The sequence below is a fragment of the Sinocyclocheilus anshuiensis genome, unplaced genomic scaffold, assembly GCF_001515605.1.
Source record: "Sinocyclocheilus anshuiensis isolate Anshui unplaced genomic scaffold, SAMN03320099.WGS_v1.1 scaffold569, whole genome shotgun sequence".
Classification (NCBI taxonomy): domain Eukaryota; kingdom Metazoa; phylum Chordata; class Actinopteri; order Cypriniformes; family Cyprinidae; genus Sinocyclocheilus; species Sinocyclocheilus anshuiensis.
The window spans coordinates 1174989-1194848 of NW_015536511.1; the positions used below are offsets into that span (position 1 = coordinate 1174989).

The following is a 19860-nucleotide window of genomic DNA, read 5'->3' on the forward strand; positions in this document are numbered from 1 at the left end:
TTTATGGCCTTATTTCAGTGACTTTAAAATTGTAGTTTTTCACTAAGCACGCATAAACGTTGTTTTCTCAAAAACACAATCACGTACATACATGCTGCTCACATATTATTGTAGCACAGTTTGTGCTGATTACAGTGTTATTAAACTTTAGACATTCAAATGTTTGTAAGCAACTGAAAAAAGCACAAATGTCAGGGCATGTCAAAACTTTTCCAGGGCCCCAAAACACCCTTGGACCCCAGAGGGTTAAATTATTAACTACTATAACTATTAAACTTTTTATTCAAGTCTAAAAACAGTTCTGCAAAATAAAACATTGACATAAATTTGCTGCAAATAAATATTTTTTTTTCCAGGTTAATTAATAGTTAATAATTAATTAATAGTAATCAATCAATCAATTAAATCGTTTTTTTTTAATAGTAAATAAATGTCAGAATTTGGACATGAACAGACTCTCAAGTTGAGATTATTTTAAAACCCAAGTTTCAGAGTTGGGCAGTGGCTCTCATGATTCCCATTATGTCCGACAACAAAGCACTTGAACATGACAAATTCATAATTAAACTTCAAAAGTGGGAAGTAGTAAGTTTTCTGATAGTACATGAACATTTTTGTGCCACGGAAATATTTGTAAATCTGGTGGTCAGCAAGTTGTGTTGTTAGTGCTGGAAAATTAAAACAATATTAAAACAATATTCAATATTCAATATAATAATATTCAATATATCAGTAAACAATTAACCATGACGAAACGTAAAGCAATTCCATGATAATAAGTCCGATCCAAAATCTTTAGCCTCACCTCAGCCCTATTTGTACTAGTTATGTGTGCATTTAAGCAACTTCTGTTTTATAATGCTGTGGCCAGAAAATGACAAATGGCTGCCAGTGTCCTTAATCAAGAGACAGTGTGATATGCCACACACCTTGGGGCTTGAGAGCAAATGCATAATGCATACGACAGAGAGTTCCTAAACGCAAAATGTGTCAGCAGCCTCCCAGGACGCGGAATGACAGCTTGTTGTTAATGGTGATAATGAGCAGGGACTGGGCAGCCACACCCGTGCTCCACATAAGTCAAGATGATAAGTTACACGACCACAGCGTCCGGTGGCACAGGACACGTTCCATGTGGTACCATCTCCTGTTAACGTGTGATGTGTCTTTGAGCAGCTGACAATGCAGGGCCATAAACAGTGCACAAAAAAAAACAAAAAAAACAAACTAACACTTCAACACTCACACATGAGAATATGATTGTGTTCAGTTTAAAGGTACTGTCTGTGCTTAACCTAATTTGTATGTCACTCGTCATTGTGTTGTCATTATAGTGGGCTATTTTGAGTCATTTTATTTCACAGTTACTTGTATATATATCACAATGTCATTATCTGGGACTGGAAATTTCAACCCCAAAATATTTTAAATATTATACATTAAATATTATATTAATATATACATATAGAATATTACTTTTTTTTTTAGTTATTGTCTGATTTTTTTTCCCTCTTATATTTGAAATAACTAACACTAAAAGCACAGGTGAAAAATGCATTACTTGCATGAAAAGAAAGGTTAACAAACAAACACACACACAAACATACATACATACATACATTAAGTAAATTAATTAAATTTCAGCTAGTTGCCAGTGCAACATTTCTCATTAATATAGTTTCACTTAATGTACTAAAATAACTAAAAATGAATGAATGAATGAATGAATGGATGGTAAAAATGACAAAAAACACAATGAAATTGCTAACACTTTACAGTTAAAACAAATGTGGAAAATATAAAACTGTTTAAATATGAAACTATACAAACTGTAAAATAACACTGATGTGCATAGACCAAAATATTACATTATGAATTATTCATAATTGATATATAAGGCTGTCATTTATGGAATCCTGTTTCCGGAGTAACCAGAGTAAAATAAAAATAAAAATATTGTGGGAAAGTTTAAAATAAGAAATAAAGGCATTTTTTCAAGATATCAATTTGCTAGATTTCACATTTCATGTTATAAAATTGCAATTACGAGATACAAAGTCACAACTGTGAGAAGTCACAATGACTTCCATAGAGTGACTTCCATATACACTGGTCCCAAAAATATATCTATATATAACAGCAATTAAATTATATGTAAATACAACACATTGATGTTGTTTGGCGACCATAATACATGACACCACATTCTCCCACCAATATACGGTTGGTGTGTTGCCATGGGAAAAAGCCTAATCATTCCTGTTATAATCAGCGAAGACATCTACACTGAAACTTTCCATTTTGCAAAAGAAAAACAAGCACTTTGAAATAGTCGAAAACTGTTTAAAAGCAACAGCAGGGAATTAATTTGGTTTAATGTTTTAATTAAGATACTATCTTAATTGGTCTAGTCCTGTTTCCCCAGATTCCACCTCACAAGCTCTTAGAAACAGTACATCAGCCTTTCCTGCCACTATCAAGGGGATCTTATATTTTCTGTTGTCTTCTAAACACTGTGCACTTCTGTTCAACCCTGTGATGAACACAACAGGTTCTCATTGAATTCGCTCTCTGTTGTTTGATAACATAACATCATCTTGTATCTCCCAAATCAAGGTGGCAAGCTGTATAGGCCCTTCCATTAGCAGGCATCAATACACGTCATTCAAATCCCCACTCTCCAGCACAAGTCCTGAGTGGAGAGCTTACTTTGACTATTAGAAAAATATCAATATTGGCAGCTCAGATAACACAGAATGGGGCATTCTTGCTGGAGGGGGCTTTAACCAGGGAGGAGATCGAAGATTTGCCTGTACTGTACTCGAGAGCCTTTATTACAACAGTGAAAGCCTTTCCATTGTGAATACTGCAGGCCAGCTGAAATGAAATGAATGGATGCTGCCTAATATGCTCTTTCTGAGTGCTATGCTGAATTGACAGTCAGTTATAGACAATGGATTTTGTGATGTGAGGTACTACAGTGGATTCTTTGTTAAAAATGAAATAAGTGGAATATCAGTAATATAAGTTCTGGTCTTTTCTTATAGCGAGTCAATAGCTCTTTTTAAACCGGCCCTGTGTTCTCACTCCCAAGACATCAAATATTGACGAATGGACCACCATCGCGTAAGGGTCTGGAATAACGTTAGCGACGTTGAACCCCTGGCTGAACCGCTGCTGTAAAGGTTCCACAGAAATGAAAGTAGAAGTCAGAGCATGAAAGCAACACAAGCAAGTTTTTAATAATGGCACACTTAATCTCAGAAAATGTTCTTATTGTATTTTTAGCAGATGTTAGAGGGAAATGCCATCTAGTTTTGTTACTTTTTGTAATTTGTAGCAAAAGAGACAATCTTTCTTTACAGTACCCATTAGGACTGCACGATTTGAATAGAAATTAAACAGATATTGTGATTTGAACTGTACAATAATAATAATAATAATAATAATAATAATAATAATAGCATAAGTAGCATCTCATATGTCTACTGAAACAAACAAACATTGACACAGTACACCACCAAATGATCTCTCTCCGAATAGAATTGGACATTCTTGCAATAATAATATTTCCGTAACGCTTTAATATAGGGACCAATTCTCACTATTATTTAGTTGCTTATTAGCAAGTCTATTATTAACATATTGGCTTTTTATTAATACTTATAAATCACATATTCTGCATGACTATATTCTACATCCCTAATCCTACCCAATACCTAAACTTAACCACTCCTTTACTAACTATTAATAAGCAGAAAATTAGAAGTTTAATGAGGTAAAAGTCATAGTTAATGTTTTTATAATGGTGAGAATTGGACCTTAAAATTAAAGTGTGACCAATATTTTAATTTCCTCATTTTCATGTTGCATTGCTCAATGTTAAACCCTCAAGCTTTTAGTGTGGTGGAAGACATTTTATTTTTTTTCCTTCTGTGAAGTGCTGTCAATCTCTAGCCACTGAATGACGTGAATGTGAAAATAAATTGATCATTTTGCATTCTTAATGCATACTGTACGCAAGCTGCACCATTCTGCACATCCCCAACCCCTTGTGAGCTGGTTTTCTAAATATCTTTTAAGAAATTTAATTATGCTACCAGCTACCAACAAGACTGTACTACTCTCAGCTCTGTTAGACACATTTTACCATTTAAATTAATTCCATTCCAGGGGATTATTGAACAGATTTTCCCTAAATGAAAGATGAGAAATTTGAAGGGGGAAAAAAATAGAAAACAGAAAAAATTGTATGTATTTGTTGTAATGCCATAAACTCCTGCAAGACAATTCCGCAAAATATATGCTATATGTTGTTGGTAAACGTACTAGTAGAAGTATGATACTTAATAAGTATAAAATAAATCAGATAAAATTATGCTCCGATGTGACATGTATGTTCACGTTGCATATTCAAGAGTGTACTATAAATATATCAACATACAAAGATAATGATGCCAGTGTTTTACGTCTGAAAGGTCACATGTAGGGCTACTGTATGTTATGTGACACCTCCGGTCTGAACACATATCTTCTTGCTAATCTGGGAACTGTGTCTCAGTGCTTGTAATCCAGCATCAGTAATTATCAGCGACCCCACAGGGCTCAGAATGAGTCCAATTAATACATCAGACAATTCTCTCCTCCACGCTCATCCCAGAATCCTCTCAATATCACTCATGTAAATGTTAATAGGCTGGAGAGGTGTGAAGCGCTATATTAAGTGAGCGTGTAGCCTGTGATTATAATCAGGGCTTGCCTGTTCCTGATTGACTATCAGCGGGTTCCCGTCATCAAGTTACCGGCCCCGTCTGCAGTCACAGGGGATTCTGTGGGAGATCTCCACACATTCGTCAATTGGACACAAAGACTCACTGACACAAAGTCTCACTTTTCTACAGATATTGAGCAGACAGGAAGTGCTGGTTGTTTGGGTTGTGTTTTTATTACAGTATATGGATTGTTGTTGGACTCCAGTGGACTTGTTAGAGATCTTTGGGATATCAGTTCTTAGAGTCATTTAACTGTTCAACCGAAACACCAGCTGTCTGGATCACTGGCGGGACAAAGATCTGTTATGGGTCTTGGACAGCAAGAAATAAAAATCCTTCAAAACTACCAAAAATGAAGTGAATTCATGCATAGTTAGGATATCATAATGAAGATTCAAAATGAGGAGAAAACTTTGTCTTTTGTTGTTATAATCAAACGTTGGCTGTGAGTCTAATAAAACTCTCCTGTACTCAAATTTATCTGTCACTTAGTAAAACTTTATATATTAAGCCCAGTGCTTGTTTCATGTGTTGATCAATCACACTTCTCTTGTTATTTGTGGATTTAAAAAGGCTAATTTCTCAATACAACTTATATTATGTTAATCGTTTTGTATATTATTTGACTTACGCTGCAATTCAAAAGTTTGGGGTTGCTAAGCTTTTTTTTTTTCTCTCTTTGTAGACTTTTATTCATAAAGATGTGTTTAATACTGCATAAAAGTGACAGTAAAGACATGTATAAAATGTGTCACAGTTTCCACAAAAATATTAAGCAGCACAACTGTTTTAACAATGATAATGATAAAAGAGTTTTTGAGCACCAGATCAGCATATTAGAATGGTTTCTGAAGGATCACGTGACTCTGAAGACTGATGCTGAAAATTCATATTTGCCACCGCAGAAAAAAACAAACATTTTAAAATATATTAAAATGGAATAGTTATTTTAAATTGTAATGATATTTCACATATTGCTGTTTTTACTGTATTTTGATCAAATAAACGCAGCTTTGGTGAGCCTATTAGAGACTTAATTGTAAAACAAAATAAAATAAAACATTGACTCAAAACCTTTCGATAATAATAATTAGGATGTTTTTATTTAACTTTTGGATAAACAATTTTGGGAAACACTTACAACAATGTTTAATTGGTAGTAGTTACCGTGGATTAACAATGAACAATACTTTTACAGCATTTATTAATAGTACACTCTAAAAAATGATGGGTTGTTTCAACCCAACTTTGGGTCAAATATGGACTAACCCAGCTGTTGAGTTAATTTTTTTAATTTTTAAATTACATTTTTAACCCAAAAGTTGGGTTAGTCCATATTTGACCCAAAGTTGAGTTGAAACAACCCATCATGTTTTTAGAGTGTAGTCAACTTATTGTTAGTTTATGTAAGGAAATGATTGAAGTAATAACAAATATTAAAAATAACAAATGAGTTTTTACACAATTTTGCTTATTGCATTTTTGTACAACCAGTTGGGAACCACTGATCAAAACTCAAAGACATATTGTCATTCAGTATTCTAGCTGTTCGTGAAAGAAATAACACGTCCTGTGTGAATACAGTGTTACAAGAGTGTCATAGAAACCTCAATCAATCAGTCTTCCCACTGTGTCAGCTCCAGGTCAGTTGTTAAAGGAAGACATTTTTTGTTAGCGCAGTGTTTTTCACTCCTGGTGCTCGGGACCCTCAGCACTGCACATTCTCCTATTTTAACACACCTGATTCAGACCATCGGCACATTAGGAGAAAACTTCATGAACTGAACTGAGCAGTGCTGTGGGTCCACAGGACCCGGAGTGAAAACCACCGTATGAGTGTTTCCTGAAGACAAGTTCAACACAAAGTTACACGAATGCATCGCATGTCTTTGTTATGAATGATTGGAACATATGGCCCTGTCTCTTCCTGGCTCTGCATCCCGAATTATGAACGAACGGTTCTAATTCCCCACAGGCAGTGTTAGCTCATGATGTAACAGTATCCTTGCAGGCAGGAATCCGTTTCAGCTTTCTTTTTTTTTTTTCCTTTTAGAGATAACTTACTCCTCTCCCAGAGCAGTTATTTTAACTCAGATAGGCCACCACTTGTTTCTAGTTACTTCTTTCCATCCATGACTTCCCGTATGGATCATTTCTTTAGCAAAACGAGATAGAGCTGGCCATTTAAGACGTACCATTGTAATTACTTTTCTCACCATCCGCCCTCGATTTTCGATTTCTTCTCCTCCTGCAGACCTCAAACAAGAGCTTCCCGGAAAATTTAGAACAGTAGAGCAGCATTAGTCATTACTGAACGACATCGGCAGCTGAGATTAAGAAGATGTAGACGCCTATGCTGCATGCGTACATGGGCAAATTCACAGTTTATTTTCCTGGCATGAATAACCTTAAATTAGAGGAAATCAGGCGGTTAACTACATTTTATAGAAAAGTGATATTTGACACTATTTGATATTTAAGTTATACCTTGGCATATATGCGGGCACAGTATATTCAAAAACACTTATTGGCATTGTAAAATAGGCATTAAATGGAAAGTCGCCCTATCTATATTCTAAATGCATCTTATAGGTCTTATTGTGAACATTTCCTGCACTGATGACGTGAACCAGGTGTATTTGATAAGGAAGAGTTCAAAAATTTATATTTTTATTCAATGAGGATGCATTAAACTGCTCAAAAGTGACAATCAAGGCACTTTTAACTGACTGTGAAGATGTGTTTCCACAGTTATTAACATCACAATAATCCTCAAGTAATCCACACACCTCCAGTCCATCGATTAACAGCTTGTGAAGCGAAAAGATGGGTTTTTATAAGAAACAAATCCGTCAACAAGGCATTTTAACTTTGAACCGTCAATTTGTCCAAAATACGAGTCCATCATTCATAATAACACTTCATCCAGTGAAAAAGTACCTGTTGTTCTCGCACATCAAAATCAGCTGACTACTGTTTTGAACTGTTTTCGCTGATAAGAATTGATTGATCTGTGCATATTACTCTCCTGATTTAGATTTAGAGACAACATTTTCCCTGGAGGAAGAAATATTATCGATAGATGACTAGATTAAAGTGAAAAACTTCTTAATGATTGATGCGTTTATTGCAAACATGCAGCTTTTCCCTTCATAAAGCATTATTTGACAGACTGGAGGTCTGTGGATTACTTGTGGATTATTGTGACTTTCAGTCTGACGGCACGCATTCACTGCAGAGCAACTGGTGTAATGCTAAATTTCTCCAAATCTGTTCCGATAAAGAAACAAACTCATTTACATCATGGATGATTTTTTAAACCTTTATGTGCTTTAAATGTGAAGTGAAGTGAAATGTAGCCAAGTATGGTGACCCATATTCGGAATTAGTGCTCTGCATTTATCCCATCCAAAGTGCACACACACAGCAGTGAACACACACACGGAGCAGTGGCCAGCCATTTTTTGCTCGGGGAGCAGTTGGGGGTTCGGTGCCTTGCTCAAGGGCACCTCAGTCGTGGTATTGAAGGTGGGAGAGAGCGCTGTACATTCACTCCCCCCACCTACAATCCCTGCCGGTACGAGACTCGAACCCGCAACCTTTGGGTTACGAGTCCGACTCTCTAACCATTAGGCCACGACTTCCCTTGTGGTTGTGATTGTCTCCCCAAAACATTCCAATGTATATGTGGCCATAATGGACTCTTAAAATTAAATGTTGAACAAATTAGTTTAACACTGAAAAACTGATCAAATCAAACGAGTCCTGAGCTTGTTAAAAGTGTCTCTGACTACGAAGCGCACTAGTATTCAGATCACACGGTGAGATGTCTTTGACGGTGTAATTCCACTGATGATGAAATAGCAGCAGCGAGAGGGATAAAATGAAGAGAGATGTACTCCCTCGCTTTGAAGTCAACGTTGACAATAATAATGTAAGGCCACCATCTCTGATGTAGTGCATGCTCTCTTACAGTGCATGTCCATTCTAATAACAGCCAGATGAAATGGTGTCCACCTCCAAGCCCGTCCTAGTTTAAAAAAAAAAAAATAAATCTTTATGAGAGCAGAAACAAAAGAGAGCGGCGATAATGAAAAAAAGCACTTGTTTGTCACGAGGAGGATCAGATGGCTCTCTTTGAATTCCTCATTAATTAAAAGAGGCAGATGAAGTGTAATGTCACCCAGGGGACGGGGATTAGAGCGGCTCCGGGCCATGATGACTCCAGCACAGTGACCTCAGCAGGACAGAGAGGCTGCTGGAGACCAAACAGCCTCTGCAGAGAAACAACAGCTATACTGTTAAGAGCTTCATCTGCGAGTGGCGGTATCTTGGTAAACTCTGTCTTGTTTGTCAGGACTGTTGGAACAGATGAGGAGTAGACTAGGCCATCTTCTAATAACCCCCCCCAAAAAATGCAATAAGGGCTTCTTTTCATTTTTATAATTGTCGAATGTAGGAGTATGATATGGGGAATTTACAAAGATTGAATTGCCCCCACTTTGCTGTCTGCTTTGATTAAATCTGGAGGAATAATGCGACTCCAAAAATAAATAAATGCATTTAGAAATAAATAAATAAAACACTTTTCAAACTGGCCATAAATAAGCATATCTACAACTGCTTTTTAATTAATGTTTTAAAATATAGTTAAATGTAAAAACCAACAAATTGAAGGATTAAATGCAACATTATAAAATAAATAAATAAATAACAGCATTTTGAAAAGTGATTAACTATGAATGTTGTAATTCAAAAAAATGGGACAGTCTTGTGCACTTACAGTATTTCCTGTTGCACGCACCCACTATAAAGTGGTCAAGGCCGCAAATGTCATTAGAACAGCAAAACAAAAAATCCATGATAGCACTTAGAAGAGAAAAAGATGTCAAATTTGCCTTCACTCTCTGAGCCGTTGTATTAGAAACACTTGTGCAGCAGTTAACTTTTTTTTTCTGTTCTTTTTCTTTTTTTTTTAATTAATTTTGTATAACACAAAGTCTAAAGTATAGTATAGCATAAAGTATAAAACTAATAAAACACTCAGTTTTTCTCAGCTGTTTGGCTCTCATTCTGACGGCACCCATTCACTGCAGAGGATCCATTGGTCAAGTGATGTAATGCTAAATTTATCCAAATCTGTCCAGGTGTAGAAACAAACTCATCTACATCTTGGATGGTCTGAGAGTGAGTTCATCTTTTGGTGAGCTATTCCTTTAAGGCTGAGAAGAAAAAAATGTTTGGTCATTCCTCACATAATATTGATACTAAATGTTTTTAACTTAATTTTATCACCAAGTTAGTATGGAAATCCATGCATAAAATTACCTTCAAAAGTGAAACACAAATGAGACCACAGAGTTCTCATTCAAACAGAGAACAGACAGAAAAACATAATTATTTCACTCTTAATTAATACAAAACTAAATGTGCCATTTGTTATAATGGGTTTACTGTGTGTGGCAATTGCTGTACATTTATTTAAATTAAAAGTTGTTATGAGGGGTCATATTTTAGAATTGTTAATAAATTATCACAAAAAAAAATGTCAGAAAATAATTACTCATTTTAGCTTCGGGAATAAAAAATAAAATACTTACTCATATCACCTTGCTGATCTTAATAGTACATGTAAAAAATCTATTGCATTCTACATTTGCGGATTCATTGTGTCAGTATGTTTATGATTACACATGTACAATTTGTAACATTAAGTGAAATTAAACGCGATTGATCGATTAACTGAAAATAAATTAATAAATAAATAAGATCAATACATTGAATGCATTAAAGTTGCCATAATATTTAAATCCTAAAGCAAAATCAGATGAGAAGGACTGATACACATAACCGTGTAATAGTTTTAACTGTTACATCTTTATTAAAAGAGGAAAATATGAGCTGACATAATTGCCATAGACAGGATGTCTTCCTCCTGTCTGTAAACATAGGATTTTTCCTCAGCCTTATGACTGATCTAGGCTGAAATTGGAGTTATGTTCCTCCTGTTTTTACATTGTTAGTAGGAGGGAGAGAAAGACAGAATTTTCGATGAGAGAGCTCATGCACACAGCCTGATGTGGAGCAGCCAAGTGCGATGAACTTTAGACAGGCCTGACGCAAGCCTGCATTACTAAATATACACAGGAGTACCACTCCCACAGGAGTCTATTACACACACACACACACACACACAGCTCCTTTCTACTCAAGGAGTCACTCCAATAAACTACTGAATGGAAGCATTTTGTCAAGCATGCAGTGCTATAAAACTTGCCTTTATGGGAAACGGGTTTTAACTTCTGGTATTGCTGTAGATTATAATGTACTACAACACTGCTGCTTATCAAACGAGAACAGATTTAAATTATAAAAAGAATAAATGAGCTGCAGTGAAAATTCTGTCATCATCTACTGTATTTATTCTCATGTCGTTCAAAACCAACATGATTTTCTTCAGTGGAGCACAAATGGAGATGTTTATTACAATGTTCATGCTGCTCTTTTCCACACAACAAAAGTGAAATGTGTAAGTAAGGAAGGAAGGAAGGAATTGTGACTTTTCAATATCACATTTCAGAATCGCAAGATATAAACCTGCAATTCTGAGAGAGAGAAAAAAACTTTTTTTTCCTTCAGAGTTTACATCTCACAATTCTTTTTCTTTCTTTCTTTCTTTCTTTCTTTCTTTCTTTCTTTCTTTCTTTCTTTCTTTCCCACAACTTAATGAATGAATGAATGAATGAATTACAACATTTTATCTCACAATTCTGACTGTCTGAATTCTGGATTCCTATTGCTAGTTAACATCTCACAATTCTGACTTTTTCAGAATTCTCTCATAGTTCTAAGACTATCTTAGATTTTATATATTACAATTTTGACTTTTGTTTTTCTCAGAATTGCAAGAACAAAAGACAGAATTGTGAGATATAAACTGAGAATGGTGACTTGGGACTGTCAGGCTCTAAATATGTCAGCTGGATATCTGTGTGATACGTTTACAGTTGGGGCTGGACCAACTGTAGTATAATGTTTGCAATTCTGGGGTGCGTTTCCCAAAAGCATCGTTAGCCAACTATGGTCGCAAGTTCCGTCATTACCAACATAGTTCAACGATTCTGTGTTTCCCGAAACCATAGTCCAAATGAACATTAACAAACAGCGTCGTAAACTTACGTGGTTGGAACTTGTCACGGTACCAAAATTTCAGTATTCGGTACAAATACCAGTGAAAATCCACGGTTCTCGGTACCAATTTCGGTACCAAAGCAAAACACAAAAACATGCTAATTGAAAGTACCGACTTGGTACCGAAATACTGGGTCTTTTGACAACAGTAGTTGGAACTACAGCTCTCGACCTGTGATTAGAAGCACAGTTTCTTGTTAGTAAGACATATGGGCTTAAATAAATTATGCTCTAGGGCACAATAAGCAAGCTAACATGCAGTACAAACTATATCTTAAATTCTATCTAAATATAAATGCATTTTAGTCAATGTATTTTAGCGCTTCCTAAGTAAGCTAGCTATAAAGGATATAAAACTAGCTTCTGCTCAGGACCAGCTTAAGACCAGCACATAACCAGCTTAAACCAGCTCATGACCAGCTAAGGACCAACTTAAACCAGCTCAAACCAGCAGCCATGCTTCAGAACATACCCAACCAGCATATGCTGGATTTTTCAGCAGGGTAGTCATCAGGTGCCATATTCAATACAGCAGCATCTTAGAGATCTTTAATCCCTAGAAGTTATTACTCCACCGTATGCATGTAATGTCATTAACAATGGCCCTATATTGCTGAACTAATGAGGTTCAAACGACGGAGATGTGACCGTGTTCAGGAAACAGAACTTAAAACTTCAAATACAAACTGTAAGCTGCATTTACTGCATTTACAAGCTGTAATTTCAAAATTTTGTGTAGTTCAGTTTTATTTAAACGAACAGAAAATTATTAATTTCATTATTCAACATTGATTATTCAGTTATAATTTACTGACCATCATATTGTACCAAACCTGTATGCCTGCCTTTGTTTCAGACTAGAACATCAATTTGAATGAAGTCGAATGAGTCAGAAAACCAGATTAGCCTGATTCATGAATGACTCATTCAGACCAATTTTATGAAATGAAACATTGGAAAGTCTTGAGTCAAAAGAACACTACTTCACAAAAAACACATCAAAAGAGCTAGGGCAGAAGATTTTCAGTAATAATGACGTAAATTTCAGTCTCTTCATCATACTGTTGTATGACATCAGAAGACTTGAAATATTACATGTGAGTGTGTTTTTCAGACGCATTCACTTTCATTATATGGAGATGCGCGACCAGAATAGTCTTTAAAAATCCAGAAAAAGTCAATTGTACAGGTTTGGAAAAACATTAGGGTAAGTACGATGAAATCAGTTTTCTTGTCTTTTTTCTTTTTTGTTTTTTTTTGTCATGAACTGTTCCTGCAATGTGTAATGTGACCTTGTCAATAAGAAAAATAAATAAATGAAAACAGTTTCAAATAGACAAATAGGAGAAAAAATGGAAGCGCACCATGTGGTGGCTTCCAAAATGTTGGACATATGGACACATTTTTTACAGCCACTCCTGCAGAACACTCTCATTGATATTGTTTTTGATAGGCAGGCCACGGCGCCATGAATATAAATAATGAGAATTGTTGGTTTACGCTACTCAGTCTCGGTCAGTCTGCACGTGTGTGTGTGTGTGTGTGTGTGTGTGTGTGTGTGTGTGTGTGTGTGCACTGGGGTTTTTTCAAAAACAGTCTTGACAGATAAAGCCATCATCAAAAATGCCATTCTCTTCACCACCTACTCTTCAACACACATACACATGCCTCACTAACATGCACACACAAACATAGTGGAGCACACATAAACACACATCACAAACACATTTAGATTAGTAATGGATGGGTGGAGGACAGGGAGAGAGAGACTGTGAGAGCATGTCCAGTCTTTCCTCAGGCTCTCCACAGGACTCCATTAATTGCATCCAGCCTCAAAAATTAATATTTGCGCTCTTTTTATGCAAAAAGGTTATTAAATAAACCTGCTGTAGCGTGTGTATCTGTCTGTGTGTGTGTGTGTGTGTGTGTGTGTGTTTGTGTTTATATATGAACAGCTGCACAATCATTAGAGATCTGACCATATGTACGTAGGTGTGTGTGTGTGTTTTGGTGTGATTGGAGGACGGTGTGTCTGTTTTTCAAGCATCTGGCTGCTCTGTCTGTGTGTGTGTGTGTGTGTGTGTGTGTTTGTGCTTATATGAACAGCTGCACAATCATTAGAGATCTGACCATATGTACGTAGGTGTGTGTGTGTGTTTTGGTGTGATTGGAGGACGGTGTGTCTGTTTTTCAAGCATCTGGCTGCTCTATCACGCCTAAAGCAACATACTCATCTGTGCTTTGATCATAGAGACTAATGCATACTCACACGCCGGCACACTCTCTCACCCTGCTTCAATGTGAGGGTTGATTAAAGAGGAGGAGTGAAAACTTCTGGTTTTCACTTCATTAAAAAAGTACTGTGGCACTGCCATGGTTGAGCTGCTATCAGATTGAAATATTGTAGCATTTTGATACAGGCATATGATAGTAATGTTTCATATACTGAACCATTGCACTTAATATGAGTGTGACCTTTTTTGGATTTTTGCTGTTGATCGTGTTTTCGATCATACATTAAAATTGAATGATTGCAATGAAGTCATGCACAAAATCACAGAAAATAAATCACAATATGTACTTAAATTCACTAAAACAAATCCAAGCAGATGTTTATAGTCTACTAACAAACCTGTCATTAAATTTTGAGACGGGTACACATGCAAAATACAACTGTATGCTAAATGGGCATAAGCACTGACCAATATGTAAAAATGGGAAAATATTGGGTAACTGCTAATGATCTGTCTACAAATATAACGTCTCAGGTTACTTGTGTAACCATGGTTGCCTGAGTAGGGAACGAGACACTGCGTCCTGATACTTCAGATACTTACATATAATCCAAAAATTGTAAGTAATACTGTACATAAAATTATAATAGTATTTCAATGATAGTAAAATAACACTGCATAGATGGTAAAGTTAAGTACTTGATGAATACTGTGGTAATACCATGTGCAAATAGTAAAAATTACAATATTAGTAAATTAAAATCACAAATATACCTAAAATATCCAACATAAAATAAATTCAAGCATCACTATTATCCAAATAAATATTACTCCAGATTTGTTTGTGTGTTACATGATAAAATATTTTATTTATTCTCATACTGTCCTGGATCATCCCAAAATAAAAAAATGTTAAAATTGCTTTTAATTGTCATGACTTTATTTTCAAACTAAATTTAATTTAATTTTAATATTATTATTAATGTCTTTCTTTTTTATTTTCAGATGTGATATTGGCATGCTTTTCATGAAATTATATTTTACAGTGTACCAGCCAGAACTTTCCATGGTGTATTTATTAACAGTAATACCAAGGGATTTTAGTCAGGGTTCTGTTTGTTATTGCTGTGTTTATGCTGGATTTGCTCCAGAGCTCCGATATCTGATACTTCTTGAACCATCAGTTTGAGCCCTTGAGAATGATTTATAGAATAACATAATGTTTTAGCTAAACTAACCTACCTCTTTCTTTCACTTTCACTCACACATTGAGTTTAAATGCACTCTGTCCCTCACTGCTGTCCTCTTGTTTTTCATAGGCACTGCTTTAATGAAGAAACAGACCTACTAACAATCTCACAGAAGGGACCCTCCAGAACAAGTATGGGGTCACCATGGAAACCACTTCTCCTGCTGTCAGTTATCAGCGGCCTAGCAGGTATGAGAGCGGCTATGCGATTATATCAAGATAAGAAACTGCCTTTCCTGAAAACATCCTCCTCTTGCCTGTCTCTCTCTCTCTCTCTTTCTCTGAGCAACATTGACAAAGGGCTGCCCTGAAACACTTCCAGATATTTTTGTTATTCAGGGCTTGTTAGTGCTCCACTGCCCTCGCATTCACATTATCTGCAGCTCTCATAACGCTGTTGAGGTATTGTCTTGAACTGTTAGCATGGTAATGGCTTGGTTAAGTAAACATCAGATAGCATAATTGACATCTAAAATGTAGTCTTGAATGTGTAATGTTGTACATCTTTAGTGGATAGAGGAGCCCTGGGTGTGCAATTATCGAACAGATGTTTGCACCATACCAAGCTACTGCAAACAAGCCTGGTTGAGAGATGAAAAATTCCTATTAGCATGCTCATGTTTCACATGTCGTCTTTTGAAGGACCACTTTGTAGAGACGGCTTCAGTTCTGAAATACTGATAAAAGGAAATTCTGAAGAGCAGAAAGTAGAATAATAATATAAAAGCTGTATGGCTACCCAAGCAATATTGTTATGTCTAATTAAACTTACCTAACTGTAAAATACCTACTGACTTACATATTGCTTAACAAATGTATGCTTGCTAAACAGATTGTTCTACTAATCTGATTGGTCAAGCAACATTATAGTAGTGCTGCTATTTCATATAACTGAACTGGAGCATTTCACTGTTTGTTTCACTATGTTTGTCTGTGCTTGTAATACAGATCAGCATGATGGAGCAAAGATGAAGTTTTTAGTTGTTTCTGAAATATCAATTACTTAATACAAATTTATTATTTATCAATGCAATGCTTCTTATTTATCATGTCAGCAGCTCATTGGTCTTCGAATCAGAACTGTTTCCTCAGTTCAGTGTACTGTTGGAGGAACTGGAGCACTGAATGATGTGTCAAAAACTGGCATCACATACATTGGTATATTGGCTTATTTCAAGTCTGTCGGGCATGTCCGAAAGTGAGTTTTGACTGAGTAACTTACAGAACTGTGAACTGTTTCAGTCGGTTAAATTTGATTTGGTGAACTACTGTATTTCATCCAGTTCACTAAAACGAACTGGTTCAAAAGAATGATTCGTTCATGACCCAGACATCACTCTGGACTGTTTGCCTGAGGCTATGGATTACAGGTGATAATGTTGTAAATAATGTTGAGTTACGTGCACAGACCGATCATTTAGCTTCGTAAGACCTCAATATTTTCTCTTGCCTGTAAATGCTTTTTTGACTCTTAAAGTGTCAGTGGCCACTGCCTTTTTGCCATTTATGAATAACCAAGGACCTAAAATAAACTAAAAATCTTTTTACTGTTCTACTAAAGAAACAAAATCACCTACAACTCGGATGGCCTGAGGGTGAGTGAAGTAACAGCAAATTTTCATTTCTGAGTGAACAATCCTTTTAAACAATTCTTAAAACAGCCTAGTTAATTAGAACTTTTGTACCTTGTGCTTTATTAATATATGAAAGGCTTGACCTCAATTCATTTTTTTTCAGTGCTGCCGAACATCTGAAAAAATCATCAATATTATATAATAATACAGTGTTTGTGGAGTCTGGTCACACAGTTTATATTAGGGGTGCTCCGATCAGGATTTTTGAGGCCGATCACCGATCACAGAAAGCAGTATCCGCCGATTCCGATCACCGATACCGATCTTTTTAAAGCCTTCTTTTTATCATTTATAACTATTTATAGTGATACTCCAATCAGGATTTTTAGACATTTATTCAGGGCCTGAATTTCATTTTTGAAAATGGGGGGAATTCCCCTCTTAGGTGACTCTTGTGAGAGGAGAAGCAGCTTTCACACAGGAGTCCGCTACTGATCCGTGTTTACCACAAACACAACATTTATCCATTATTTTGATATTTCAAATCCAAACATTGTCACTGAAAATGCTTTTTTCAGCATTGCAATTCTTTTTTTAAACAGTACAGTAATACAATCTTTCACAGACATGTTTAAACACAATAAATATAAGCAACACATTATTCAATGCTTTTTACTTTTGCATTTACTTCTAGATGTATATATTAAGTTGCTCAAGCAAGTGGCAAAACATCTAAACTACTTTTCTTACATTATTACAAACATTAAAACTTACCATTGACAGGAACAGTCAGCTCTACTGCCTTTTCTTTTGCATTTAAATCTTTATTACAAGCAATCCTGTGGTTCATAAAGAACTTTGTTTTCCTACCTCCACGAGTGCCATCTATTATTGCCCTGTTTATCTAAAAGTGCTATTTCCCTTTAAACCTAGCCAAAAAGCCATAACCTATCTGTTGACTGTGAAACACATTAGACTTTAATAATATGCATTTATGGTGTAATTACTACATTTTTGTCTCAATCCATGTTGATATTTACGTCAAACAATGCGCTGTTACTTTAATTTAGTACTTGCAGCACAACAAACATAAACTCTGTGTGGAAATGATCTGCACTCCTGCAGACGCACCGCTACTGGAACGCACTGCCCGACTGCAACCGTGTGCAGTGTGAATGCTTTAATCCGTTAATATGAGTGCGGAAAAAAATATGCACCGCATACACACTGCAAATGGAATAATGTGAACCTGGTATTATGTGTGTGCGCTGTGAGTGTGCACCAGGAGAGCGCGTGAGCGCTGAATGGTTAAACACTGGTGAGAATTAGAAAGTAATGCAATTTATAAACTTTAGTGACGATTTGACACTGCCTCGATTGTGCAAGTGACAATTCCTGTGTCAACTGTGCAGCTCGCGTATAGACAGACGCGATGTGTGGTTATTTTAAGACATTTGCGTATTTTGAGAGAGAAAGAGAGAGCGCATGCGGTGATTCACTCACGCTGTTTGTGAAATTATGTCTCACACAAGGTTTTCAAATTACTTTATAAGTTATTTAATGAAGAAATATGAAGGTGAGTACCTCATCTTCAGCATTATAATTATTTTATCGGCACTGGACAGAGACTGAGACGGACATGCTGCATGTCATGCCAAACCTCTCACAGCAGCGTCATGTCCACCCTGTGACAGATCGGTTTTTTGAGTTCGGCCTTTTTAGAGACCGCCGATCAATCATCCCAACGTGATTATCAGCCGATAGTGATCGGTAGCCAATTAATCGGAGCACCCCTAGTTTATATCACTCAAACCCACACAGCATCTGAGCAAAGAACAGATTGTACACTCACAGTGTTGTACATTAGAAAAAAAGTAATTAATCTAAAACAGCAACTTTTTAGTAATAAATAATAATAATACATGACAATTTTTCTCCTGCTGAAGCAAATATTATACTGCCCACAGGTAACTGTCTACAAAGGCAGCATCCTAACTGAAAAGGAACCTTATAAGTGGCTGATTTGGAACACTCTACATAGTCAGCAACTGTCACTTGGAGTCACTCATGAGGTTCCATTATAGTTAGGATGCTACTGTCAGTCATTTCTCCTATGCTCTTCACATGCTGTCCACATACATTGTGTTCCTCTTGTAAAGTGCATTGGAGAATTGACTGACAGTAGATTTTGACAGAGTGTAATGTTAGCATGTTGCTATGACAATGACTTAATACCAGAGATGTTCCTATTGTGGGGAGATACTAATCTCTGCAGCTCTTCAATTGGAAAAATCTTAACAATCAACTAAAATCATCTGTGCCTTAGTAACCAGTTGCAATATAGCCTTGATGTCACTGAACTGCTAAGTTGTATGACAGTCGATAAGTGTTTGCGGATACAATAGAAATGAGAGAATGTGTAAACTGAATCCTACCTGTTGCAAAATTGTCTATTATGTATGCTAATTTAATATAAAATTAAATGAACATACATATCACTCACAAATATTAAGTAAAAGTCCTGTGTATAATATAAAGAACATATTGTAAGAATTAGAACATATGAAAAGTAAAATAATATATTTATTATTATTATTATTATTATTATTATTATTATTATTACAGACTACTTTTTCGAGATTTTAGCAGAGGTGTTTGTGTTACACACCATAGAAGACGATGTTAGCATCCGATAATTTTAACTGTTGGAGAAAACTGGATAATTGTAAGCTTACATTTTCATCTTCCGGGTTTAAAATCTACATCGCGTTGACGTCACAATTTGTGACGTGGCAAAGGACGATAGTACGTCGATGATGCGTCGGTGTCCATTAAATTAT

General features: G+C 35.9%; 1 protein-coding gene across 2 annotated transcripts in view; it reads left to right on the plus strand.

The window, feature by feature from the left end:
- The window catches only part of cntn5 (contactin 5), a 377750-nt gene that overhangs the window by 97818 nt on the left and 260072 nt on the right, over positions 1–19860 (plus strand). For both annotated transcript variants that reach the window (XM_016490714.1, XM_016490721.1), the window contains exon 2: positions 15517–15635. In XM_016490714.1, coding sequence (XP_016346200.1) covers positions 15581–15635 — 55 coding nt within the window. In that variant the 5' untranslated portion in view covers positions 15517–15580. The remainder of the gene's footprint in view (positions 1–15516; positions 15636–19860) is intronic.